General features: G+C 40.6%; 2 protein-coding genes across 5 annotated transcripts in view; one reads left to right on the forward strand and one right to left on the reverse strand.

Moving 5' to 3' along the window:
- The first annotated feature begins 211 nt into the window (after nt 1-211).
- On the forward strand, nt 212-23,571 carry NT5DC3 (5'-nucleotidase domain containing 3). Its single transcript, XM_054828432.1, has 14 exons — nt 212-434; nt 3,801-3,985; nt 7,541-7,615; nt 8,131-8,186; nt 11,775-11,865; nt 13,495-13,632; nt 15,129-15,189; nt 15,426-15,528; nt 15,655-15,756; nt 16,746-16,827; nt 17,173-17,259; nt 18,802-18,942; nt 19,285-19,349; nt 20,459-23,571. The coding sequence occupies exons 1-14, from the start codon at nt 242-244 to the stop codon at nt 20,718-20,720; spliced, it is 1,641 nt and encodes a 546-aa protein (XP_054684407.1). The 5' UTR covers nt 212-241; the 3' UTR covers nt 20,721-23,571.
- STAB2 (stabilin 2) overlaps nt 23,558-27,664 on the reverse strand; it is an 88,802-nt gene continuing 84,695 nt past the window's right edge. For all 4 annotated transcript variants that reach the window (XM_054828409.1, XM_054828400.1, XM_054828391.1 and 1 more), the window contains 3 exons: nt 26,930-27,058; nt 25,710-25,829; nt 23,558-25,057 (listed from right to left, as the gene is read on the reverse strand). In XM_054828409.1, the coding sequence (XP_054684384.1) occupies nt 25,007-25,057; nt 25,710-25,829; nt 26,930-27,058 (300 nt within the window). In that variant the 3' untranslated portion in view covers nt 23,558-25,006. The remainder of the gene's footprint in view (nt 25,058-25,709; nt 25,830-26,929; nt 27,059-27,664) is intronic.

The raw sequence follows: 27,664 nt of genomic DNA on the forward strand, positions 1-27,664 counted from the left end.
GCCCCCCAAAACCCAGCGCGCTGGGGGCGAGGCGAGACCGGCGGGGCGTACGGGCGGCCGGCACCGGCCGTGGCGGGGCGGTCCCGGCGCTCAGCCCGCAGGCGGGCGGCGGGACAGCGATACCTGCCGCCGCCGGGCCGGGCCCCGCCTCCCGCCTCGGCGCTGCCCCGGGGCGGGGCCCGAGGAAGTGACTTCAGCCGGCGGCGGAGCGGTACGGCCGGGCTGAGCGGCGGCGCGGAGGATGGCAGCGGCGGCGCGGTCCCTGCTGGCGGCGGGGCGGGTGCGGGCGGGCGGGCGGCGGTGCCGGGCCCTGCCCGCCGCGGGGGCCGCTCCCTACTGCACCGTGGCCCCGCAGCAGCAGCGGCGGCAGCCGCCGCCCGACATGAAGAGCTACCTGTGGTCGCGCTACAAGGAGGCCAAGAGAGTCACCAAGGGTGAGCGGCGGCCGGGGCGCGGGGCCCGCGGGCGGCAGTAGCACGGCTCCCCCGCCGTGCCGGTCCTCCTCCTGTTGCAGGTCGGAGTGCCGCCGGTCTGAAAGCAAGTAAAGACGTGTTGGCGGCTGGGAGAGGAGGAACGGCGAACCCCGCGGGAGCCGTTCCGATGGCGTGAAGGGTTCAGGGGCCGAGGCGCCCGTGGGTGTGAGGGGGCACATGAGCAAGTTTCTCCTCGTGGGTCCGTCCCGCAGCGCCCGGCCAAGCCGCCGTCCGCTCCCGGAGTCATCGCGGCTCTGGTGTCCGAGTGCCCTCCTTTCTGGTGGTCTCCAGCGCTCTCCCAGGGTCAAGCTGGGAGCGCGGGTAAGACCATCACCTCGGTGGGTCCCGAGGGCCGGACGCCCAGTGGATAGGCACTGGTGGGGGCGGCTGCCCCTTCTCCTTCCCCTGCTCTGAAGAGGGGTGATCCCTTCAGACCTCCGCCCGTCTGACCCACCGGGGCTGTAGCTGTTGGAAGTGCCTTGGGCAAGAAGCCTTTTCTACGGCGTAGCTCGGGCTGGGCAAAGTGGCTGGCGTTGGTCGGCTGTTTGAGGAGCTTTCTGCAATAGGCTGCTCTTCCAAAAAGTTAAAATGCTGTGAAGTTTTAGATGACTTGTTTGTTTTGCCTATGGTTCCATAAAAATACTGAGAAGCGTTGAAGCCAGGGTGAAATGCTAACGATACGTGCATGGCACTGGGAAGCCCTGTTCTTCAGCCCAGCTAGGCAAAATGTTAAGGGCCAAATACTTGCTTGAAGCTTGCTTGCTTCTCTGATGGGAAGAATATTACCAAGGTGCTTGAATATGTGATCTTTTAGAGAGCTGATAAAGAAGAAACAGTGTGAGTTCCACAACATCAGGTGGGAAAACTTGTCGCATAGTGGCAATTGGTAGTGCTTTAGTCTTGCATGTTTTGCCCTTTTAAAGAAAAAAAAAAAAGTGAATATAGTCTTATCCTACACTTAAGAATCTTGAGTGTGAACTGGAGCTTACGCTGTGCTGGGTGTAAACATAGCATTTGCAAACATAAAATAGTGGCAGCATTTCACAAGTGAAATAAGAAGCCGTGTTAGAGATGTCAGAAGAACGCTATGGACTTTGGAGGGTGGGATAAGGGATAGGAAGAAGAGAGTAAGTGCCTTTTAGTTTTAATCTTTTTTTCTTTTCCTGTTTTTGGAATCAGTGTTTTCTCATTCTAAACCACACCCAAATAATACTTAAGAGCTGTGGTTAGAGAGTAGGGTAATGTTGAGAGAAAAATCAGTCAGTCAGTGGGTGTGGGTTCGCGAAAGACGAGGCAAGTGCTTCTAGAATAATTCAGAATATTTTATTACAGCCTAAGTCACCCAAGGGCTTCAAGTATGTGACGTTTTGCTTAGTTACAGCATTAAGATGACAAAGCTGTCCTGATTTTTGACCCAAGGTTTATAGCACTTGGGATGCTGTCTGCCAGCCAGAATGTCTAATAGCAACAAAGTGTTTCTATTGCCTGCTTTCAAGCAGATGCTAGTCAAGCTTTTTTTAATCTGAAATATCTTTATATCTATATATAGGTATATAAATATCTTTATTTTTAAAACAAATGTTGACTCACCAGGGTGCACAATTGACATCTGAAAAAATACTTTATGATACAGAAATGAACGTTGTAATGTGATTTTGGAAGTTCACTCACAACTATGGTTATGACTTCAAGTTAATTAAATGATTCATGGCTCTTTTTACAGAATAAGAGTACTTGCCTCAATAGCAGTGTGTCAAATTGCATTTCATTATTTTTTTACCTCAACTGAGCATAACATTTATCTTGTGTATCCCTATAAACAGTGACTGGAGATAGTAGGAGCTAATGTTTCAGTTGAGGCTTACTTTGTTAAATCCCCTGAAACGAAACATATAGTTTGTCATGTCAGCTTAAGCATGGGGAATTCCTGGGATCTTTTGTGGTGAAAGACATGCTGGACTTTATTTGAAACTTGGCATTAAACTCAGTGAAATTGCTGTTCTTTCTCTCTCTAAAATTAAAAGACTTGAGTATCTGTGTCTGATAAAGCTGAATGGTTTTAGGTTACAGTCTGTTGTCGGGCATCTGTTTAACTTTCTATTGTGCAGCAGTCTAAGGCATTGCTTTTACAAAAGAAATGTTATTTCCCTTTCTATGAGTTGACTGGAGTTTTCAAAACACAGCACTATCTTTCTAGCAGATCTGGAGTCCCCACACCTATCTGCCTTGTTGAGATGGTTTTCTCCTGTGGTGGAGTACGTAGTGTTATCTGCCCTCAGAGCTGAAGGGGTTGAGATAAGCTTGACCAATTCCTTCTAGGCTTATATGTAGAAAGTAACCAAACAAAGCATATTCCCTTTAAACTCACCCTTCCGAGCATGGGTTTAAGATGAAAGCTCCCCTTTTTTCAACTAGTAGGGAAGGCTGGATTATAAAGAGAGTATATGGGAAGGAAAGGAAGGAAAACATGCTCATGTTTTATGCTTCCAGGAGGATAGCATTTAGCCTCCTAATGTTGCTTTCCCAAGTTTTTTAAACAAGAAATACAAGCATGCTTAATACTGATGTTGGTGTTGGTCCTAAAGTTACTTAATATGTTACGGCTCTATGTAAGTGGCCTTACCTTCTCAGTACACTTTTCAAACAAATATCAAGAGAAGTATACCCTTAAAAATGGAAGTGAATTACACACACTAGGTACATGTGTGTAGAGAATAAGTAGAATATTTTTGATTTCCTGATTTGCTAGAAGGTTAATGAGTGTAGCAATGTGTATGTAACTGTTGTTTGGAAAGTATGGCAATCACTTAAAGTTTACTTATTTGAGTTGAAATTGAGTAATGTGGTAACCTTGAAGCGGTGAAACAAAAGAAATTAAAGCAATGTCAAATTAGAACAATGTCATTTCTGTTTCTAGGGCAGAAGCTGGACCAAATAATGGGAGAAGACAAGACTCCTAGAATAATAATAATATCCTCCTCCAACTCCAAAGTTCATTTTCAAAAGCAGTAATAAGTGTGTTAATGGAGTTAGCAAAAAATTATATATATTGAGTCTGGGATTCTCTGATAAGCAAGATGCTGAAATGCAAAGTGTGCTTCAAATAAAAACTGTGGGTCACCAGGACAAGTTAGAGACAGCATTTTCAATAGCATCATATTGTTAAGAATTAGCTGGTTAGTGAGAATTAGTTTGATTATTTCTGTCGTTGTTTATCTATATTTAGAAATAGCTAATGGATTTCTATGTATTCATTTAAATAAAACTACAAGGCTGGTATAACTCTTTGTTTTGTTTTGTTTTTCTTCCCCTCTCCCCTGTTCCCAGAATTGGTTCCCTCAATTATGAGTAACATGCTGAATCCGGATGCTATTTTTTCAAACAATGAAATGAGCCTGTCAGACATTGAGATTTATGGTTTTGATTACGACTACACGTTGGTCTTTTATTCTAAACATTTGCACACGCTGATCTTCAATGCAGCTCGAGATCTTCTTATTAATGAGCATCGGGTAAGTAAAATTAATGCAATAACAATAAACTTATGAATAAATAATTTCTAACTGAGAAGGGCGTAACTCATCTTTTCATGCCTCGATCCTAGATTGGCTCCCTTTATAACACATTTTGTACAACAGCTACATATGAAGCACAGAAGTCCTGGTTTATTCTCAGCTGCAATTTTGAGCAGAGCTCAGTCTGTCAGCTGTTAAGGAATAGAGTTTTATTTGGTTTATTTTTTTATTTTTGGTGGTGGTGAGGTAGTTTTGGGGAGGTTTTTTTCTGATTGTCAATTATTGGAGTGACCCTAACAGATAAGAAGCTTAAAAGTTACCGTTACTCTGCTGCATGCATTGCTGTGAGCGCAGTGATTAATTTCCATATGGAATATTTTTAGCCTGACTTCTTATGAGGTCTTTGACTGCACTGTGTGCTTGCGAGGTGCTCTGTATGCACCCGGCGTTTCAGCTGAGTTAGCTGGAGGGGCAGCCTGTGCAGTGACGCTGTAATCAGGAGAGCAAGCCCCAAGTAAGTGTTCAGCTCAGCGGTCCCTTCAGAGGGAGCGCTGTCCTGTTGCCCCGCCAAGCAGCGTGTTTGCAACGGTGACCAGCGGACATCTAAGCAGCTTGGAGCTGGTTGCTGTGTAGTTTGGGGATGGGAGAAGGTGCTGTGTGTCAGGAAGCAGGGGGGGAGATGGGTGACTTGGTAAACTGAAGGTATTGAAGGGAAAAAGATTGAAGAAAACACAGACTGAAAGAGAGAAAGTTTATAGAACTGTAGGACTTACAGGAGAAAAACCAAAAAACACCACAAAAAATTCCAGTGGGTAGCTTAATTAATAAAACTGCTTGTGTATTTTATACAACCTAAATCTGAATGAGTGGTGTTATTCTACTTTTGTATTTGAATCTAAAGGTTAGGAGCTATATATAAACATCTATAAATATCCCTGGAAGAAGGAACGAAACTTCATGGGTGCTACAAGCATACACAACTTGATCCCCCTAAGATTTTGACATGTCTTGGTAGCAATGTTACTGTAGCATGTGTAAATACACTTTTTTAAAGCTATGTGATTCTTGCAAAAACCAATGCACTGTAGGAGTCAAGATGATTAATTCTTGTAGACAAAAATTCAAATGGTGCTCTGTCTTTACTCTTTGAATGAATTCAGGTAGTAAACTTTCTGGTTTGCCCCGAGTAAAATCTCTTGAGTTCTAGTAAATGAACCTGTAATTACTTTTTGAGACAACTTATTGAAATATGTTATGTCCTGTTGGAATTTATTGAGGGACAACAATTTTTATTAATGCTACCTCTGTAGCTGCTTATTCTATTAATGTTTTTCTTGTCTTTAACGTTAGAAAAAACTTCTAGATAGTATTGCCTATTATGACTGTCACAGTCAACCTAAAAGATGGCCAATTTTGGTCATGGCAGTGTAAGGTAATTCATCAGAAATTGCAAAATGCTGTGTAGGAAGCAAGGAATTTTGAAGTGTGTCCAAGAGAATAAACATCAATTTAATGCTAATCTCAAAGGTGGCAGCAGGTGTTGAATGCAAACTCTTGGTCTTGGGTTTATTTCTTTCCTAACATATGGGCCTTGTGCCACCTGATCTGGACAGCTGTTTCAGTTCAGATATATGTATCCCCACCAAGAGTGGGGTAAGCAAACAGTGCAATTTTTATATATGGTTTTTTTTTTTATTTGGCTTGTAAGGAAGCTTTGATTTGTGTGCCAAGGTAGGCTCAATCTTTTTCTCATACATACCAGCATGCATGCAAAAAGACAGCATTCTAGTAGAATAAATTAAAGTAGGAGACTCAAGTAAGCAGAAATTTGAAAAAAAAAAAAAAGTTTCCTGGTTCATGCTTGATGTGGCTGCTTTGGGGCATGTGCAGTACATCTTAGTTTTTAATTGATCACATTCTATATCCTCCTCTGTTTTCCCTTTTTTCCTTTTCTGCTTCATGTTCCTTGGCCAAATCTACACATCTTCCCAACCTGTCTGCAGGCTTCTGATGCTGTTCTTCATTCGGATCAGTAGCCTCCCCCACGTTTTCTGGAAGCGGTAGTAGGGATGATAATTCAGTTGGGAGAAGGGACTATTTTCTTTAACTGTAGATGCCTGTGCTCAGTGTAAGCACAGTCTACAGCAGTTGCAGAGCAAATCCTCTTCAGCATAGATAAAGACTTTGTGGAGAAATTGTGATTTATTTATTTTTTTGTAAAAGTAGCTAGAGCCTCTGTTGAAGTGCTATAATCTCCCTTTTTCCCTGAAAGCTTGTAAATGAGCCATATATGTAAGGAGACTGTTGTAGAGAGGTGGAGACTGTGCCTGAGATGCATTTTTCAAGTTCTAAGACTGCTGTAGCCTGTGGGAGGGAAATGAAGGATCATCTTTCAGTTGGTTAGTCAAAGAAATGATAGTTTTCTCAAGCCTTGTCAGAAATGACTGAAGAATTTTACCTATTAAGAACACAGGAACAAACTCCTTAGCCCAAGGCATGCATCTAATGTATATTTCTTTTCATGGCTAGCCTATGCTTGATGCAGAACAAAATTACAATTGACTGAAAAATGTTTAGAAAACTCTCTAACAGGTAGTGCGAGCTACCTGTGCTATCTGTAAAGAACCTGAGGAAAGAGTACATGGCACAGACGTTCAATTCATGTGCATCTCTAGACAATGAGGTGTTCCAAATGCTGTCCAGGGTAAATGTAGTTGGGTCACTGTGGTGTTTTCCTGACTCACCCTTTAATGCCCAACTTGCTTTCAGGATATGATCTTTGTGACACACGGTATCTTGAGGAAGGTCCCTGTTAGGGGAGCCTGGCTTCTCCAGGTAACATTAGCCATTGTGAATTCTCTTCTTCCTTCCTCCCCATCTATGTTTATTTGAAGTGCACTGTATCTTTAAACACCGCTGGGGTCTACATTTCAAATGTGACAATCTAAGATCAGGAGTACGATCTGCACTGAGGGAGTCAAAACAGATAGTTGTGCTTCTTTTATTTCTTGAAAATGCTAGTTTATGCTCCTGTTAATATTGATGATGATGTATTGCTTTTTCTTTCACTAGAAATGAGCAGTAAAGTTTGGGTATCTCTAAATGAGGCCATGTTCTTGGGTTTCTAGCTAGAAGGTTGAGTTGAAAACTGTGTTTGTGTAGTTTGTTTCATGGGGAGACTTCACAGTGCAAGGCAACTCAGCTATTAAATTTTAGGAAGTTAATAAAATTTAGTTTGTTTTCAAAGGTGCATATATTAACTTTTTTAACAACAGGCTAATGTTCAAAGGTGATGACCTCAGAGCACCTGGATGTCCAACTTTAGGTACTGTGCTTGATTTACATTTAAAACATTGACCTTGGGAAAAATGTTTGACTTGTCTTACACTGTACATATGGTCCCGCAAATCTCACCAACCTATCAAAAAGCCTCTTAACGACTAGTGAAAATGAGAAGCATAGAAAACTTAGGCTTTTAAAATTCTGCAGAAACAACTTTTTAATTTGTTTTTGTTATGGAGGTAAAATCAAATCATTGCTCTCTTTTCTTAGTATCCTGCAGAAATAAGAAAATATGATTATGATCCCAATTTTGCAATCCGAGGACTTCATTATGATGTGCACCGGGTATGTATAAATAACTTTGTGATGAGTTGTATTGTGCTGAGAACTTAGCCAAAGAAAATAAACAGGACTTTTAAGTCTTCCAGCTTTTCACTCTGTCGATGTGTAAGGATGTTGTTTCATACTTTTCTCTTTCATAGCAAGCTTGATTTTTTTGATTTTTTTTTTTAATAGCTCTTAAGTATGAAATGTTTTGGGTATTCTGCTGTCATGGTTGGTGGAGGTGGGAAAGACAGCTTACAGAGTACAACAGAATAAATGTAAGCAGGCATCTGCTAGTAAGAAAAGTTATTTCTTCATGGCTTAGCTCAGGTCACTGGACAATGTTTTTCTTTGTGATTTGGCAAGGCCTAGGTAAAAGCCATTGATAAAAGTATTTTGGAAGCTATGAAGGGAGGTGAAGGTGCTAAAGTGTTCTTGAGACAGAAGGGACATAGACCAAATTGTTTTGATTTTTATAATTTCATGACAAATAGTTGATGTGATAAAAACTGATTTTTCTTTTTTCCCCTTGCAAGGCATTATTAATGAAGATCGATGCTTTTCATTATATTCAGCTGGGAACAGTTTACAGGTGGGTAAAATTATTTTCTATCTATAATAAAAATGTCTACTCTTGGGGTTTTTTTAATCTTTTAGTTGCATTTATTAGTGTATCTCTCATGTTTGTATCAGGAACAGAGCCCTGAAAAGCAGACACGTGAATGAACATTGCAGGCTTTCTGGAAGGGGGTTTCTTTGCACCTCTGTGTGTACACACAGACGTGCACACGTTTACTGACTGATACAGTACAGCTGATTCCCCAGTTCGGAGCCGGGGAAGTTGGCAAGCTGGTTGGTCACATAGTGCTGACTCACTTTGTTTCCGGCTGTTACATTGTGCTGAAAGACATCTAAAAATACGCCGATGACTTCTCCGCTGTTGCTTTCTATGTAAATAATTATCGCAGAGTGCCTGTTAGCATGATTTTTGGTGTGGTTGTAGGGATACTTGAGAGGTCTTGCTGTGTTTGCACAGAGCTTTTAAGTTTGGACACATCAACAACATATTTGCAGAATGAAGCACAATTGCTTTGTGTCCCCACAGCCTGACGTTTCCTGAGCTTACTGAATCTATGTAAAATTGGCAATCTCTGTGCTGTTCTTCGTTACATGATATAGACATACTGTATGTGATCTTTGACAGGAGGGTTTTTACTACGGCTCAGTTTGCTGTCATGAAGCTGACATGAACACCACACTTGGTACCAGATTTTCAATTAAACAAGGCCTGAGCACCTTTCTTAATGTCATTGGACAAACAGTTTTCTTTTGGGGCCAAAAGATAATACAACCTTGAGATGATTTGCTATGGGGGACTGTATATGGTAGTATGAAATGATGATAATGTGCTCATTACTTCTTGTTTGCCAGTTGGGCAGATAGGTAGTAGTCAGCTGTAGTCATGGATCTGTTCTTCTATGAGTTGGTCTGAGATACCCTTTGGGAGAAGAAGGGAAGGAAAGTGAAAGAGGAAACAAGATGACATGGTCCAGCATTAGCCTCATACTGTCAACATAGTAGCGATCTAAAGCTGCGAAAACAATGTGTTCTGTATGTATCATCGGAGTCTGAGTGAAACTTTATATGATTTTATTTGCGTGTTTCATACCCGCTGATGTAGACTTATTATTGTGTATTTCAACTGACAAAACCTGTTCCTGTGGTTTTTGAAGGAATTTTTTATGCAGGGCTAGGAGGGAACCAGAGAACTTGATATGAAGGTTGCTGATTGTAAGGTTCATTTAAAAAGGCTGTCACACTTCCACATTTTTCACTGTGAAAAATGCTAGTTTGCTAGATTAAAGACTAGGTGAAGTGATAAAAAAAATACATTTATCTGTAGTTATTTAGTAGAAATACTAAGATTGGTATGAATGGAAACATGTATGTGTGAGAGCACCAGAAGAGATGTCGATAGAAGGGACAAAAGGATGGCGTGTGTTGGTGGTACCTGGATCAGTTGGTCATCAAGAAATCAGCACATCTGCATGCTGTTTCTCCAGCCACCCATATGGGTGGGAGGGGCAAAAAAGAGGTTGAAGGCTTTGAGAGATGATGTCAGGAAGAACAATGGTATGACTAGAACCATATAGTCACCTAGATGAGAAGACATATGGATGGTGAGTCCATCAGCGATGTTACCTTATGACTCAAGACTGTGACAAAATGAAGAGGCAGAAGATCACAGTTGCTGTCAACTCCTAGTACAAAAGGCACATCCAAAGCTAGCACATCATGACTGGTCAAGAAAACTCTAGAGAGGTGTTGAGATTTGTTGAAGAGCTGGCGTCCCTTGTTCTGCATGTCACCCAAAGTAATTCTGGACAGACAGCTAGGCCACGCATCTTGGTACTCGTGGGTGTGAGGGAGAGAGTGAAAGCTACCATTTCACTCAATACTTTCTCTTAATTTGGTTTAAAATAAGATTTCCTTTCTCTTCTGTACTAACACTGAGCTTTGCTGTCAGTTGCTGCATATCTCTAGTTCTTAGTTTTAACCTTTCACGTGTTCTGTATGTGTGTAGGTCAATCATACCACTGAAAGTAGCAGGACTTGCCCAAGCGTACAACCTCATTTGCACTGAGAGGTGTAAGCAATTCTGGTATCCCTCTAACAATGCACGTCTCCAAGAGCGGCAGTGGGAGCACTGCTGTGGGTGAACTGTGGTGTTTTTAGTGCAGTCTGTCCATGCTGTCAGTGGAGTAAAATATACTTTGTAGTTATACAGCTGCATTGTGAACTGTCAAGACTATGAGTATTCTGGTAAAACTAATCTACAGCTTTGCCAACACAGTCATCGCTCCTCTGTGGATTTCACGTATGTCTATTGTCCGTTCTTGATTTGCGCTTAAGTAGCTCCTGATCCACGCACGTTTTCTTTAGCAGTATTCAAATGCAGACTAGAAGATGAGTCAGTCCTTCTCAATTCTGATCGTATTAGTATGTGTTTAACATTTTGGTTGCATTTCTTTGTATTTACTGCTGTGGATGGGTGACGCTGAACTCTGTATGTTAAAAAACTAAAGTATTATCTGCCCTGTTTGTGCGCAACGCTAACTCGAATGCTGGAGTCCTACCTGCAGTAGCACAGAGCTGCGTACAAGTCGATGTATCATTGAGAAGTGCAGTAAAGGAGCTAGGTAACGTGGGACTCTGCTACCATCGCAGCCCTGACGAAGTTCACGTATCGTGCCCTTCCACTGCAAAGCTGGTGTGGATGCTGAACACTGAAAGTAGTAGGCTTACTAATTTAATTTATTTTTTAATGCCTCACAAGACTTCTGGGTAAGACCAAGAAAGGGAGGCATGAAATAACTGTTTTTCTTACAAGGTTGCAAAAAACCATAAGTAGGCTTGGAAAAAAGGGACCAGATGATCTGGTTTTCATTTGTGCTCTTTAATCTGGAGCAAAACCTCAACACTTCTGTGTCCTCTGGTGAGTATGTTTACCTGCCTGTAGTGTTGCAGATGCTTTAGTGCAAGATGCTTGATACATTCAAAACAAAGCCTTTAATCTCTTAATAGTTGATAAAGAAACTCTGGGGAGAGATAATGTATCCTTCTTCCCCGTTTGTTGTTATACTTTTATATTTTAATTGCTTGTCAAAAATCCTTCAAGTAATCTTAAATGTTAGGAAACTGAACTGTTGATACAGTTTAAAAGAAATTCTTATTTAGTTAAAGGTTGTTTGTGTATGTTTTTCTTTCCCTTGAATCTTCAAGGTCATAGTACAGAATAATTTGGTTTAAACACTATCGCATCATCAGTGCTGTATGAAACAAAGGCAGAGCGAGGAATTACTTTGTGTTAAGAAACTGGAAGCTCTAACTACTTACAAACCCTTGAGGCATAGCTTCAGTGGAGACTAATTAGCTTTTTTCCCGTAAGAAAGTAAAAAGGACTTAAAATTGGAATGTGTTCTGTGTGCGTCAGCCTGTTAAAATGTTACTTGTTCTGTAAAGAAAGATGCTGTTTTAACTTACAGACTCAAGTGTTCCTATGACATTATTAGTATTTTAATAAGCTCCAGATCCAAGCGTTAATCTGTCAGACTTTCATTTGGTAATTACTTGAAAATTTTAGTCTGACTTTTGAACTAAAGCTAATGTTGTTTTCCAGAGGCCTCAGTGTTGTCCCAGATGAAGAAGTCATTGCAATGTATGATGGTTCCCATGTCCCTTTAGAACAAATGAGTGACTTTTATGGAAAGGTAAACCCACAAACTGCTCTTTAAAGTGATTTTATTTTTTTTTTGGTGGGGGTAATGGTGTTAGTATTTTGTTCTTACTAGCAATTATATTTTCTCAATGCATGATTGACCTATAGTGCTAGATGTGAAGTTTGCCCTCTAAAGTGACAAACACCTTTTCTTTCTGCCACTTGCTTTAGTTTCTTCTTTCGCTGTTCCCTTGCCCAGTCATACACACAGAGAACACAGCAAAATCAAGTGACTTGCTCAGTGTTGCACAGCAAATCAGATAAAGGATGGGAAGTGAAGCATATCTGATGCCTTACCCCAGTTATATACTTCTTCCTGGTGGTCTAATGGCTTAGCTGATGTAGCAGCAAGTAAATGTATGGAGGCATCTCTTGCGTACAAGCTGACATAGTGACAGTAAGAGGATTTGACAAAAGATGAATGATAAAAGATAAAGCTTTTAAGTTTAGGATTTGACTTTGTGGGGAAGCTTGATCTTGCTGGTAGGTTCCTTCCTCTTTCCCAAATGAAAAGTGGTGCTGTCTTTTTAGTAAAAAACAAGTTTATTTTACCCCTTTTACTTATGGATGTTAATTCCATGTTGATGTGAAAGGCCCTTCTTTGTGCTGTGGTGCATTTTGTTGTTTTCACACTCGTTCTTATTTTAAGGAGCTGAACTTAGACTTCCCAAATCTAGTCTCTGCAGCAGTTCTGAATATTGCCCTGGCATTCCCTGTGGGATCCCTCGGTATCTGCACATCGGTGCTTTCTTTGATCTTGGAAAGGATGGTGACAGGACAAGAGGCCATGGGCACAAACAGAAACACAGGAATATCAGGAAACGCTTCCTTTACTGTGAGGCTGACCGAACACTGGCATGGGTTGGTTGCCCAGTGAAGTTGTGGAGTCTCCATCTTTGGAAATATTGAGAAGCCATCCGGACAAGGTTCTGGGCAACCGGCTCTAGGTGGCCCTGCTTGAGCAGGAGAGTTGGATGAGATGACGTCCAGAGGTCCCTTGCAACCTCAACCATTCTGTGTTTCTGTGATCTTGAACAGTGTGCTGCTTGCTTTACCTCTTTTCTTCTTGAGAAGTATATGCTCTTGTATAATGAGATTCTCTTCTTCTGTGAAACTTAACTATAGTTACGGCTTTTGCAGACTAGAAATATTTTCTTCTGTTCCTGCATTAGTTATTGTAGATTTGTACAACTTTCTATTCTCCCTTTTCAAGGAGGTAAATTGTTTTGCAGTCCTAATCAGTATTCCACCTATTGCAAAAAAGTAATAAAACCTTCATCCCCACATCACTCTTATTTACAGAAGTGCAGGCTTCCAGTGAAGGCCTCTAAGGTCTTCTCTTGACTTTTAGCTGATCTCTGTCTTTTATGTGTTTATGAATTAAAATACTGCTAAGAGTAATGAGTCATGATAAATTCTTAAAATAAAGCCAACCTTTCCGTTGGAGTTACTTTATTGGAAGTCTGTTAGTTCAAAAAGAATCTAAAGCAATGTGAACAGTGACGGCAAAAGCTGAGTATCTGCAACTAAGCTGACATGTTTATACTGAATGAGTGAAAGTCTTCTAGTCTGAGAAATGCCTGACTTGTTTTTTTAATTCTTTTTTTCCCCACCCCCGCAGAGCTCACAAGGAAATACAATGAAGCAATTCATGGATATATTTTCCTTGCCAGAAATGACACTCCTTTCTTGTGTGAATGAGTATTTTCTGAAAAACAACATAGACTATGAGCCTGTTCATCTGTACAAAGATGTCAAGGTACTAGCTTTGAAGATTAGGTAAACCTTTACGTTTCTGTGTCTTCCCTGCGAGTGCTTCAGGAAGCTTCAATCTGTTGTCTCAACTCCAGTGAAATACCTCAACTTTAGGTTTTGTATAGAGCAATTATTGCTATACAACCATAAAAACATAAGTAAAATGAAGGTAGACCTTGGAAAAGAAACAGAATAATTTGAAAATTTGTTTTAAATCTAATGTTCTAGGGCTGTTTCTCTTTCTGTAGGTTTGAGGTGTGAATGGGGAAAGTGAAGGAGCTCTTGTACGTTGATAAAGCTTCTTTTGATTGTTATTAAAGGTATACTTTTCTCACTAGCAGGAATCCTAAGAGCCTATAGGGAACTCCAGTTTGGAGCTTTCCATTGTACTCTCTCTGTATCTTTGCTACTATAGATCATTTGCTGCCTCTTACTTTTGGCATATCTATTTCACCTGTTTTCCTCTCTTCCTCCTCCAGAAAAATCTAGTAATAATGATTAATTTGACCCTCCTGATTCCTCAGGATGTATCCTGCAGAGGAGATGAAATTATGTCATGGTTATTTAAGAACAGAAGAGGTCATGTCCAAGTTGATGGTATTTTGTCTGCACAAGTTTTAAATCCAAAACCTTTTCCTGGCCCCTTGTTGACATGTATTAAACTCGTGTAGTTGTTCAGCATATGTGATGCACCTGAATGTTGAATCTGTCACTTTCCCAAGTAGAACAGATAGATTTTTAAGAAACATTTGACCTCCAGACTAATTTTTCCCTTCTGCCTATGGTTGCATAGAGTCAGAAGGCTAGTTCTTGTGGGTTTTGCTGAAATGTTTGTAGAAACTTCTGTACTGGTCAGCATTACCAACGTTTTGGAAGCCCTGTAGTGGCGTTTTTGGAGGATTTTCAGGACATACCCCGTGTAAGTACCAAAATGGCAGTACCACTGTCCTAAACAAAGCGGTCTGGTGCAGAGCTGGCTCAGGAGAGCTGCCAAATGCCTTCAGAGCTCCTTATGGGTACTTTGCTTAAGCATTTAGCTTCTTTCATTTATTTATAAATTTCTTTTTTAAATAACAAGGGCATTTAGGAGTGATCATAATCTAAAATGTAACCGACTTAAAGATTTTGGATTTTGTTTTTGCAAGAGGAAAGGAATGTGTTCTGCTGCAAAGTTCATTAGAAATCTGTGATGACTCTGCTTCTGCAGAGGGCTTTCACCCCACTTCACTCTTTTCACAGTCGTTACATGAGAAAGCCCCTTTGCTATACAGTTGTGTACTTCCCAAAAGTATGAAGTTAGTTTCTTAGAGGACAGGCTTACTCTTTGTCTAGTGGTGACATATACATAATGCACATGACAAGGCATTTCTGTAAAGTTGAAAGTGTAATTCAGAGAAAGGAATTGTTTTAAAAACAGATTACTACTGCTGTGCAGTGAGCATGGGTTTTATAGTTGAAAAGATTTTTCAGTTCTTTAGTGCTCTGTTGCTTTCCTGACAGGATTCAATCAGGGATGTCCACATCAAAGGAATAATGTACAGAGCAATTGAAGCAGATATTGGTAAGTACTAATGAGATCATCTGTCAGAGCTTTTTTCACTGATAGTGTAGTGATCTTTCTGGCTTCCTTATTTAAGATTACAAATTCTAAATTTTAAAGCTTGAAAGAGTTACTTCCACTTGTCTAAGGTGCTTTTGCTGAATATACCTTCATGTTCTGAACCCTTGGTTGAATGCAGAGAAAATTCTTGTGAAAAACATTTTCAATTAATACTATGTTTTCCTCAATCCTCACAGAGAAATACATCTGCTATGCCGAACAAACTCGTGCGGTGTTAGCAAAGCTGGCTGATCATGGCAAGAAGATGTTTCTCATCACAAACAGTCCCAGCAGCTTCGTGTAAGTGAACAGTTGTTTCCTGTTCAACTACACATTTTTAAAGGATGGGGAGGATGAGGTTCTCGAATATAATTCATTATATTGCACAGATAACCACTACTGTTAACATCCCTCTGTCCTTTTTAGGGACAAAGGCATGAAGTTCATAGTTGGCAAGGACTGGAGGGATCTCTTTGATGTGGTCATTGTACAGGCCGATAAGCCAAACTTTTTCAATGATAAGCGAAGGTGAGTATCCAGTCAGTAAAGAACGATTCAAGGAGCTTATTCCATATTAGGCTATAGAGCATGTTTTGAAATGTTTTAATTTGGATGCAATGTAAAATAAAATTATATTTGGTGAGATCCTGTTTAAGGTCATTACATAATGCATTGACACTCAATTCTGAAGTCCAAATGTTCACCATTTCTTGCCTGAGAAAGTTCCAGTAGCTATTACAGGTCTACTGGACTGAGTTAGGATCACAGAAGCTGTTTTTAACATCGTAGCTTGTAAGTTGAAGTGCGTTCCTTTCCTAATAAACTTGAGAAATTTTGGTGCCTTTCAGAATCGGCTCCTTATCTGGAAATGTCTTTCATTGTGTCTGGTTTTTTTTAGTCATGCGTGATACTTAAAGGGCAGACTGGCTGACAGGCTGGAGTATTTGGACTAGTTGTTCAATTAAGTAAACATATTTGTAATGCGTATGCACTACTCTTACACTTGAAAAAGACCTATTCCTTTATGTGTACTTAGGATTTGAAAGTGTGATAGAGGGAGGTGGGATTTTTTCCCTTTACTTTTTTTTCATTTAATTTTAAAAAGAACTTTTCCTTACATCTTGCCCCCAGACCTTTGCCCCCTTCTTGTTCAGTTGTACAAAATGAGGTATTGGGCAGGATTTTTACACATCGTCACTTCTTTTGTATTTCTCTCCTTAATGGCAGACAATTCAGTTTCTTCCCCTCCGTCTGGGATCCCTGTCTTAGTTCTCAACAGTTGTTCTCAAACTCCATTATAAATATCATAGGTATACTGGAGAGATACATGGCATTTCACTGGGTAAAGTGAAGTTTTGGAGCCTTGCTTTTTCTGTCTATTACAAAAAGTTCAGATGCTAGAGAGCATGTTTTCCTTTTTGAAAAATGAATATTTTTAATAGTAAAATGCTATTCTCCTCCTAAAAAGTGACAGAATTTCTACAGTAATGTAACAATTGTATATAATTCTATTCTAGACCGTTTCGGAAAGTGAATGAAAGGGGAGTGTTGCTTTGGGACAAAATTCACAAGCTGCAGAAAGGTCAGATTTACAAACAGGTATGCTTTCGATAAACTCTTTCAGTTCAAATTTAATACCTATTTCCTAGAATCCCAAACTTTGTTAGATATCATAAAGGCTTCTAAAAAGTAGATATGTTTAAAAGAATTATTTTAATGACTGAAGTGGTACAAATTCATTGTTGGTACTCTATGTCTGCAGTTTACTTGTCTCTTGAAGTGATAGTATTGAAACCGCCTGTAAAATCTGGGTTTTGTAATATATAAACTGAGGACAAGATTCTTAATAAGAAAATATTTTCAGGGGTGTACTAAATTGCTTTTTCATGCCTGTGAAGGTGCAAGTTGCGTTCCACTACAATGTATGTGTCATTGTTTCTGCAGGGTAACTTGTACGAATTTCTGAAGCTTACTGGCTGGAGGGGCTCTAAGGTTCTCTACTTTGGTGATCACATTTACAGTGACTTGGCAGTAAGTAGTTTACTTTCACAAAATAGGATAAAAGATGAGGCTTTTTGCTAGTTTTCCTCTCTTTGTCCCCAGTTATTCAATATAACACTTTCATTTAAGATTTCTAAATACAAGAAAACTTGAGTTGGTAGTTAAGCCACACTGCTTTTCTTGCAAAAAGAAAAAGTGATGAAAATTGGTGCCATAAAAGGCAGACCATGTTTTCCACCTGACTGGTAGAATTTAACTTGTTTACAAGCAGTGCTTAGGAATGAGCGTGTTGTATTCCTGATCCAGGTACTGATTGTGTCAGAGGTAACATAAAATCATAGAATGGTTTGGGTTGGAAGGGACCTTAAAGATCATCTAGTTCCAACCCCCCTGCCGTGGGCAGGGACACCCTCCACTAGACCACGTTGCCCAAAGCCCCATCCAACCTGGCCTTGAACACTTCCAGCGATGGGGCATCCACTACTACTCTGGGCAACCTGTTCCAGTGTCTCACTACCTCATAGTGAAGAATTTCTTCTAATATCTAATTGAAATCCACCCTCCCTCAGTTTAAGGCCATTACCCCTTGTCCTATCACTCCATGCCCTTGTAGACAGTCCCTCTCCAGCTTTCCTGTAGGCCCCTTTAGGTACTGGAAGGCTGCTGGAAGGTCTCCCCGGAGCCTTGAGTAAGCAGAGATATCCAAATGCACAGGATTGTGACTGATTCGGATGACACTACCAAGTGTGATAAGAGCTGAATGAACTTCTGTTTTGAATGGCAGGAGGCAATCTTTCTGTCACTAATGGTAAACTTACTTTCTTCTTGAGATCTTGCTATGGTTTGTAGCCCCACTCTCCAGGCATTTTCTTACTACTTTACAAACGAATGTAAACTGTTACTTCAGACTAAATGACCACTGCCTAACTCTTTTGTAATTGATTGCAAATGAATGCCTGGATATGACTTTCCACAACCAAGCTGCGGTAACATGTTTCAGCAGCAGCAGATGTTAACATTTTTGCCCCAGTCTGCTTTTAAAAAGAGAGGTAAGCATGGATGCTTCAGAAGGCTGAGGGCCAAAGGAAGGAGGCGGCAGCTCTGTTCTTCTCTGGCACAATGGAGGAGAGGGCACAGGTGGCAGCCGCCTCATCTTGTAGTTGTCAGGAGGAGCTTGAATAGCTGGGGACTGCATAGGACCCTTCTGTCAGCTGAGTGTGTGGGTAAATACCGCAAACCCAATACACTGTTTCTTCCAGATACTTCTGACAGCAGCAGAGGTCTCATCTACAAGAGGAATTTCCTACTGTTTGTTTTAAACATAATGAATTAGTGCTTGTGTGTTCTTTATGTCTGTCTCTCTCTTTAAAACTGGGATTTGGAGCTTACTTGGAAACTAAACTATTGCCTATTGGCACAGTTAGGTCCCACTGTTTAATATTTCTGCTTATACACAGGAAGCAATTAAATTAATGCCCCTTTGGGATAAACAATGGTCAAATTCTTCAGTTCTCTTAAGCAGCTCTTTTTAAGACTAATACATTTTATTTTGTAATTCTTCTTGGTAAATAGGATTTGACCCTGAAGCATGGCTGGCGCACTGGTGCAATTATTCCAGAGTTACGATCAGAGATTAAAATCATGAACACAGAGAAGTACATTCAAACCATGACCTGGCTGCAAACCTTGACAGGATTACTGGAACACATGCAGGTTTGTTCTGTGCGTGTAACAGGCTCTATATAGCAGAAGGGATTCAGCCAAGTTTCTAAATGCTGGACATGAGTAAAGTTCACCAGTTTGACTGTAGATAAATAAATGCAGTTTTATATATGTGGCTAGTTAATAAGACTTTTCTCAAAATTCTGTCCCCTTCCTCCACTGGTCAGCCTGGATTGATTTCTGCTTTTGCTTGTTTAAAATGCATGTGGATAACTTCTGCATGCTGATTTCTGAAGCGTGCTTTTGTCCTGTTAGCTGATAAGGGTTTATGAATGGAAAGGCTCGTTTATGAGGGCACCCTTAGTTACCTGTCATCCGTTCTTTACATTCCAGGTTCACCGTGATCCTGATTCACAAATGATTTTAGAGGAGTGGAAGAAGGAAAGAAAGGAAATGAGGTAAGACATGGGAGATGAAGAATTTGCAATATGCTTCATGGTAGCCAGGTGTCCTGTCCACAGGTTTCTTCAGAATATGTCTCCATCCTTGATTTATATTCTTCAGTAGTTACAGACCTCCTGAAATTATTTGTGTAAAGCAATGTTCTACCTGTCTCTTGCGCAGGTCTTCTCCCCTCTGACCCTTTGTGCATATGAACCCCTACTTTGGGGGTTCCCCTGTTCCCCTTCTTTGGAACAGATGTTGACTTTCTGCATGAAAGAGTAACACCAGATCAAATACTTCTCCTTCTCATCTCAGTTCTCCTGTCACTTTACGTTCAGCTGTCACCGTAGCTATTCATTACACAGACTTACTTCTGTATGATTTAAAAATGTGTTTCTGTATCAAGAGTTTGGTCACTTCAGGTTTTTTAGATGATTTCTTCAGATTACATACAATATATTTTAGAATATGCAGAAACTGGGCTCTGCGCTACACTGGATTTAGCAGTGGACTCATCACAAAGATAGGTAATAGCGCTAAAAATCCTAAAAGTCTACTATCGTGAAGGAGCAATCCCTAAATGCAGGGGGTGTGAAGTGCACAGTCGGCAAGGCCAGCAGCTGTGCCACCAGCAGCCTTCCCCAGAAATGTGGAAGTAAATGAAATGGGAATGGTACTTGGCAGTGACTAATAACGGAAGTTAATTCCAAGATGTTTTTAAGTTTTTTTGTGTACATTGAGCCAGATCTTTGTGGTAAAAAGTCTTTTATCTTTGGGACAAGTGGGTGTCATTAGGATTTAGTTGAAGGCAAAAGTCTTCTTTCACAGTCTCTAGAAAGGAAAGCTTGAGATGTCATGTTTCTGAAGTCAGAAGCAACTTATCACTGGTTTTAGTGGGAGAAGTGTGAAGCTCTTCTGTAATTGCTAGGTCTGGGCTACATATGTGCAAGAGGTGCAAAAATTTACGTGGTGCATTTAAGTGGTTTGGAGTGCAATGGCAAGAGAATAATGCATAGAACAGATTATAGGAACTGCTTGCTTCAGGTTCTGGATGCTAGCTGGTAGAGAGATGTGTGCAGGTATGTTCACTTCATTCTCTTTGTTTTCTTTTTTTGGGGGACAGGGAGATGAACAGGAATTTTTTCAATGCACAGTTTGGAAGCTTATTCAGAACTGATGAGAATCCAACTTATTTCCTAAGACGTCTCTCTAGATTTGCGGATATCTACATGGCATCATTGAGTTGTCTCTTGAACTATGAGCCTGACTACACATTTTATCCAAGAAGGACTCCTTTGCAGCATGAACTTCCTGGCTGGTCAGACCAGCTGTGCACTGGTACATTCAGAATACCTTTCCTACAAGAGACAGTTCAAATCAAATAAAGTCTTGGTGGCTTCTCGCTAAAATGGGAAAATATATATATTTTTTTGAATGTACATGTATTTAAGTCACTTAAATCTGTTATCTTGATTTAGATGTAATTCATACTTGTTCTCATAAGCATTGTACCTATTTTCTCCTCTCCTGCTCAGAGATGTGAAAATTCCTCTTACACATGGAAGAGATGATGGACTGCCAAAACAGTAGTGGGCTGGGAGGGAGGACAAATTTGAGGGGAAGGACTGGTGGCGTTCTGGGGTGGTTGTTTTTGTTTGTTCATTGGAAATTTCAATCTGCAGCCTTGCAGTTTACAAAGAAATACCTATACTCTCTGTTCTGGCCCTGATCAGAACTCCAGCTGGACCCTGTAACGGATCTTAGCACCGAAAAGCTTAAATCCAGTATTAGTAATTCAGCAATACGCGGTAGCCAGTTTACCGTGAGACTGAGAGGGACAGTGTACGCGTTTTAACTTTCCCGGCTGCCATAGCTAGAGCCTTACCTGCTGTAGTGTTGTTGTGGCTCTGCTGCGCTGCAGGGATGACGGTACCGGCGGGCTCAGGCTGATGGGCTTTTCCCCCTCTCTGTGCAGTTTCTGTTCCTATAATGTCTGAGCTTGGCTGTAGGTGGACCTGAGCCGAAAACTGAACGTGGCTGTAACTTGCGCTGCTTCAGCCTCCTTTCATTAACTTTTAGGCACCTTTCTTCTTAAGTTTCAAAACACTTTAAGTATCCGCTCTCTGATAATAAAGCCATTTCAAGAGATCTTGCATTTTGCATTTCAAAGTGGAGATAGATCTCTGTCAGGCTTTGGATCGATCCTAAATGCTGCTTTTTAAAATTTTAAGTGTCTTACAGTGGTATGCAATGTGGTTTTGCTGTTCCATGGAGGAGAATGTATTTCATATCGCCTTCAGTAATGGACTCTTACAGTCAAAAGTAAACACGCACAATGGGCAAATGAGTTGAAAGAAAAATTAAGAAATGAGAAAACAAACCCCAGAGTTTTCTGATGACTCTTTTTTTTTTTTTTTTTTTGCTCAAGCCCTCAAAGCTGAATTGGGGGGTGGTGGACAGTTTGCATCAAGCAAAATAATTTTGCTGGTGCAAACATGAATTTTTATTCAGTTACTGAAATTGCAGGTAATGCATGAACACAAACTCTGGGTAGTGCATATGTTCCAAAGATTTGAGCTGAAAAATGTCTATTTTGCACAAGGAAAACATCTGTTGATGTGTTTCCTCAAACAGGCACTTTATAGAACTGCTATATAGTTGTTTTTAAATAAGGATGCTTTCTTTTCTCTGCATCCAAAGGAAACATTTTTTTTTTAACTGGTGCTTCCCACCCCAGCCATTTTAGAAGGCATAATATGATTAATGTTTTTCAAATTTTAGTTATTAAAGGCTCTATTTTTAAAAACATATAATTGACAAAATACATAGTATTTGATATTCTTAATTTCATTTTGGGATATCACTTGCTTCCTACCATGATTGTCGGGTAAACTTTTGGTGACCAAAAGTTTTCTTTTTTTTTTTTAACCTGTCTGTATTATGTGCAAGTCCCTGTATTGAATTTCATATGCAGTATCTTTCGTCTTTTTAAAAGCATGTTTGCAAACTAAGGAATGTATTCTAATCTAGCCTGCAGAATTTCATAAGCAGTTTTCCTGTATGCTTGAAATCAGTCTGAAGTTCTCAGAGGTGGTTATAGATTTCATGTTCATGGTTTTCTTGTGCTCCTGTTTCAAGCTTGATGTGCAACACGAAGTGTGTGTGTGTATTTAAACAGATGAATATACTTGAAATGAGTAAGTTCATCTGACTGTTTTGCTGGAAGAAAAAGATAAAGTTTTGCAGGAAGTTAGTTTGGCTTTATCAGGAGACTTGGTGGGAGAAATATTTAGTGTAACTTGATAATGAAATATGGGGATGGAAATATCCCCAATTTGCCTTCAGTTCTTCACCCTAATGCTCAGCTAGAGCCGAACTTGGTGTTACATGTGCGTAGCACCTCTCATGCTCCAGAGATTTCAATGCACTGTTTAAAAAAAACAAAACAAACCCCAAACCACTGTACGTTCTCCATTTTACTACCAGCAAATAATAATATTGTGTTATTCAGTTCTGTGTTATTGAATTTGATACTGTTTTGCTGGTTAGAGTTCTGTGATGTTTATTCTTTTAAAGCTGGCTACGGGTCAGTTTGCCTAATTTTCCTGTGTTAAGCAGGAACAGTTTGACTGGGTTGGATGACATTATCCACATAATACATACTTTTGTTTCAAGATTATTTTTCTCCTCTCCCCCTTCCTTTCTCTTACCTTATAAATCAAACTTCTGTACAAAGCTATGTTACAACAGCCAGCTGAAGTAAAATCTTGTTTATATTGCATGACTTCTTGAAATAAACAACACTGCATGAAAATAAAATAATTATGGGAGGGTTATGTTCCTTTAAAACAACCCAACTATATATAATATGAATTTAAATGAGAATTTTAAAATGTATTATTTATTTTTCAATTCTAGAATGCTCTTTAACTTTTAAAAATGTCTTGCATTTTTGTAATGATTTCACCTTGGCGCTGTCTGCATTACTTATTTTAACCTTGTTATGTTACTGACTTCAAAGAGATTTTTGAGCATGTTTAAAGGGCAGTGTCTCTTTATTTCATTTTGGGAATATAGTTCATTTGAACACCAAAGCAAGAAGAAATTTTCATTCTATTCTATCAAAAACATGGAAGAGAATAGTCTGCCAGTAAAAGAAGAGTTTAATGAACTGTGGAACTTTTTTTGTGGTAAAAATATTTAATGATTATTACAAAAATAAATGCTTGGACTTTATCTTCTGGTCCCTATGAGCCTTAATACTTTGAGTGACTGGGGAGAAGGAAAGAACATGAGTTGTATTAATTGCAAAACTCCGTCGTGAAAAGTCCCCTAAATATGTGTGTGTGGTTGTGTGTGTGCGTTCTAAATTTTGTAATACCTTATAGGTAAAAAGAGGCAGGCATGGAGGCGGGGGGAGGATAAGAGGAGTTAGGGAAGTTATTTCAGTCTCTCATTCACCCAGGCACATTTACACATTAGATTCCCTTGGTTGTGCTTGACGGTTGTGTCAACAACCCTACAACCCTGGGTTTGCCTGTGTATCTTGTTTTGATAGGAGGCATCCTAGGGTTGCTCTCGGAGGTCACTAATGCTTTTCTGCAGGGACCCCTTCCCTCCTGCGCCCCACACGTGGTAGACACCTGGAAGCATATCACAGGGAAACATTACTGCTGCCAGCAAGAAAATCTTCCTTTTCTGGCTGTTTTGTGGTTTCTGTAATGTTCTCACAATTTGCTATGCTATTGAGGTTTTGAGGGAAAGAAATGAAAGCGAATCAAACTTTACTGTACTAATAGTATGGTGAAAATCAGAGCTGTTATTGCTGTGCATTGGTTGAAAGGCAGTGTTAACGTGCTTGGTAAAAATAGCATGTGAACAAGCAGGTAGCTTCTGTTCCTCACAGACCCAAAAATCTGAATGTGGACATGAGCTGCAAGTACATAATCTTCATTGTCCACTTTTCACAAAAATTGCTCAAGTAAAAATTGATTACTATCTTAATATCCTCATATAATCTATACTTCTTGCTAAAGGTGCTACAATTACTATTTCCCTTTGTACAGTGAGGCGAGATGTAAACAAAACGTGGTCAAGTTGAAGGAAAGACAGAACAGCTAGGGTGGGCAAGCAGGGTAGACAGGACGTTTGCGTTTCCTGCTGCTGAAATTCTCAGAAGAAAGCATATTAGCAAAAAATCCTTTGAGGTTAAAAATACAAATTTAACCCGTGTTCTGTTTCATACTTGCAAGTTGTAGTTGTAACTGAGCCAGAATGAAAGCAGAGAGCTGGAGTACTAGCGGATTTAGGATATTAGCCAAGCTAGCAGTGTGTTTGAGGCCATTTTAAAGTCGGTGAAGAAAAATGAAAGTGGTTAAATAGCAGGCTAGTGGAAGTCTTATACTTTTCACTGAGATTCCTGTTTGCTTTGGGGTAGGTTAGCTGAGACTCAGGTTTGTCTTTGGCACTCTTAGTTGATATTGCTCAGATACAGCCACCGCTTCTGAGGTTGGAAACTGTCAGCTCTACAGACTGCATCTTAAACAAAGCTGTACTCTTCTGGGTTTTAATTTGTAACGAGATTTTATTCCCTGAAATGTGTAGGTGCTGTTTTTCACAGTAAGTGTAAATAGAAATGTGTTTTAGAATTGACTAATGCCAAATTCAGTCTTTAATTCTGATCATGAGGACCACTCATCATAAGCTGCTGGTCATCCGAATCCTAGAAAATAGAAGAAAAAGAAAATCAGACTTGAACATTGCATTAAGAAAGGAAATTCACCTTTTGGCAAATTTGTCCATACAGATGGCAGAGTTTGCACTTGACATTTTTGCACCAAACAAGTCTTTTTACTGGATACAAAAAGGTTTATTTTGATTTCAGACTCTGCAGGTACATGAAGGTCTTACTAAATTGGACCATTGAGGCTATTCAGATATTCTGGCTTTAGTCAATCTGTCCTTCCCGTGTTTCCCAGTCCCCTTCCCGTTGCATTTCTTTGCAGGGTGCTGGCATGGCATTCAGCTGAGTTTCCAGCAAAGAGAAGCGAAGACAAAATTGCAAGGCTTTTTATGTTTGTATAGACACGTCACTGGCATCCAGCAGCATTTGAAGTCCAATTTAATTAATCTCTCTTTGAAGGTAGGCTGCAGCCTCACTAGTCCTTACTTGAGATACAGCTGTAGACCACAGCCTTGTGAGGCCACGCAGTTTCTAGCAGCGGTGAGACAGGAAAGCTGGGAACTTGAATGGTGTTTTCCCAAATTAATTTTGCTTTTTTTTTTTTCCTAACTAGACACTTCCCTTTCATAAAGGAACCATGGTTTTAGTTGTGTGTCAATCTCAAATCAAAATAAAAAAAATGAACACTTACTGAGAAAAGATCGTATGTAGGTTCTGGGGGAGTCAGTGCAGAAGAACTTTCGTATGAGGGGTTGGTGATACTTGAAGGCTGTGGCTTGTCCAGTGATGTTACATCAGTGTCATCTTTTGACTACACAAAATCACCCAAAGCTGTTTAAAATCCATCCTCCTCCTGCAGTGCATTAAGTGGGGCACTTCAGCTTCCCCACCAACTGCAGTGTTGTGACTGAACTGGCTTTATTATCTAAATCAGTGTATCCAGGCATGAACTGTGTTCTGGGTTGTTGTATAATCTCAAGTCATTTAACACTGGTATCTCTTTTTTATCTCTCCCTTGTTATTTTTAAGCCTCAGCAAAGTGTTGCCCTGACACTGTGCCTGGGATAAAAGGTACCCGGTTGGTCCTGAGTGTTCTCATTGCAACTATATGAAAATACAAGTGTTCCCCCTGACTCATGGGACCTGTTTTTTGTTTCTAGAAGGCGATTCACATCACATTACATGCAGGTGCTAGAATAGGAAGAGATTTCTGGTTACTGCCAGGTAGACTTTCTTTTGGATTGATTCTTGTATCTTTTGTAACTTTTTTTTTTGCCATCCCTCCTCTCTGAGTAGCTTGGCTGTTGCTGGCTGGTTTCGCATTGTCGTGATACTATGCAAGGCTAGCAAAGTTACTTAAGAGAAAGCAAGCATGAGAGTATGTCAGTATAAAAATTCGCACTTTTCAATCCTGACAATTGTTTCAATTTGCTTCCCTTTTTAATCTGGCCTTTTTCCTATCAAATGTTTCAACCTCCAGAGCAGCAAAATCATTAGCAGTGCCATGGAGGAGGGGGAAGAGAACAGGTGCCCTTTCAATGGCTGTCATCACCTGCTTCCCTAAGGGTGAGCTTTCTGGTGAGGCAAAGGCTTGTGCACTGGTGCTGTGTACCTAAATTAGCTTTTGGCCAGTCCTTGGTGTTGGAAGCGTCTGTGAGAGCAGGAGACCACCGGGCACCGTGGAGGGAGAGGTCTGGGGGAGCAGTAGGTAAATGTCAGCTCGTGCCCAAGACAAGCGTGAGTCTTCCCTGCTTTCTCTGTGCCTTACTCTGAATGGTTCAAGTGGGAAGTGATTGGGAATGTTTCTAGCTTAATAAAATGCAAGGAGAAACTGGATGCTGTGAGTTTGGGAGGTGCGGTGGGTTTGGGGAAGTGTTGCCCCCCTGCTTTGTGTTCCCATCTGCCACCTACCTTGAAGTGCTGGAAGCCTGTGTTTCTCTTTCTGAACCTGAGGTAAGAATATCCGATAAAAGCCACAATTCCAGTAACCAAGCAGATGCCAAAGAATATTCCTGTTCCAGTACTGGCATGGAGAGGAGCCTGGAAGCAAGAGAGAGGGTGAGCGAGCTACAGGGTGGGCATTGGTCCCCTTCCAGCACCCGCGCGCGTGCAGTGTCCTAGTCCTGAAGTGCTTTTGTGCTCCAGTTTCCAGGTACATGATACCTAGAGACAATTTAGTATAGCCTTTTAATAGTAATTACAAATTAATTTTTTTTCAGGGTACTGTACACTGGCTGTAGTACAGCTTCATCTTGTTTATGTTTTTGAAGTTACAGAGCATGCCTAAGTGAGCTTTTCTGGTCCGGTTTTTCAAAGCAGCGACAGAGGCTACGATGAGGCTGAAACCTCACTGGCCTGAGGAGAAGTGGATACCAAATTCCCTTAAGCAGGCTTAGAAACGTGTGCTATTAACCCCGGAGGGCTCTGTGCGCTGGGGAGGCGTTGGTTATTGCCAGCTACTGGCAGCCATACCAGCCTCTGAGCCCTGCTGACCCGGGCTCAAACCAAACTGCATCCGAAACCAGGCCCATCCATCCTCTCGCTGGTTGGAGGGACTGCCAGCTTCTGCAGAGGGTGAAGGACTGACAGGAATTCACATATGATCTAGATTTAATCTAAAGGGGAGAAATGCCTCCAGACTCTGAC

Source organism: Grus americana, chromosome 1 (genome assembly GCF_028858705.1).
Source record: "Grus americana isolate bGruAme1 chromosome 1, bGruAme1.mat, whole genome shotgun sequence".
Taxonomy (NCBI): domain Eukaryota; kingdom Metazoa; phylum Chordata; class Aves; order Gruiformes; family Gruidae; genus Grus; species Grus americana.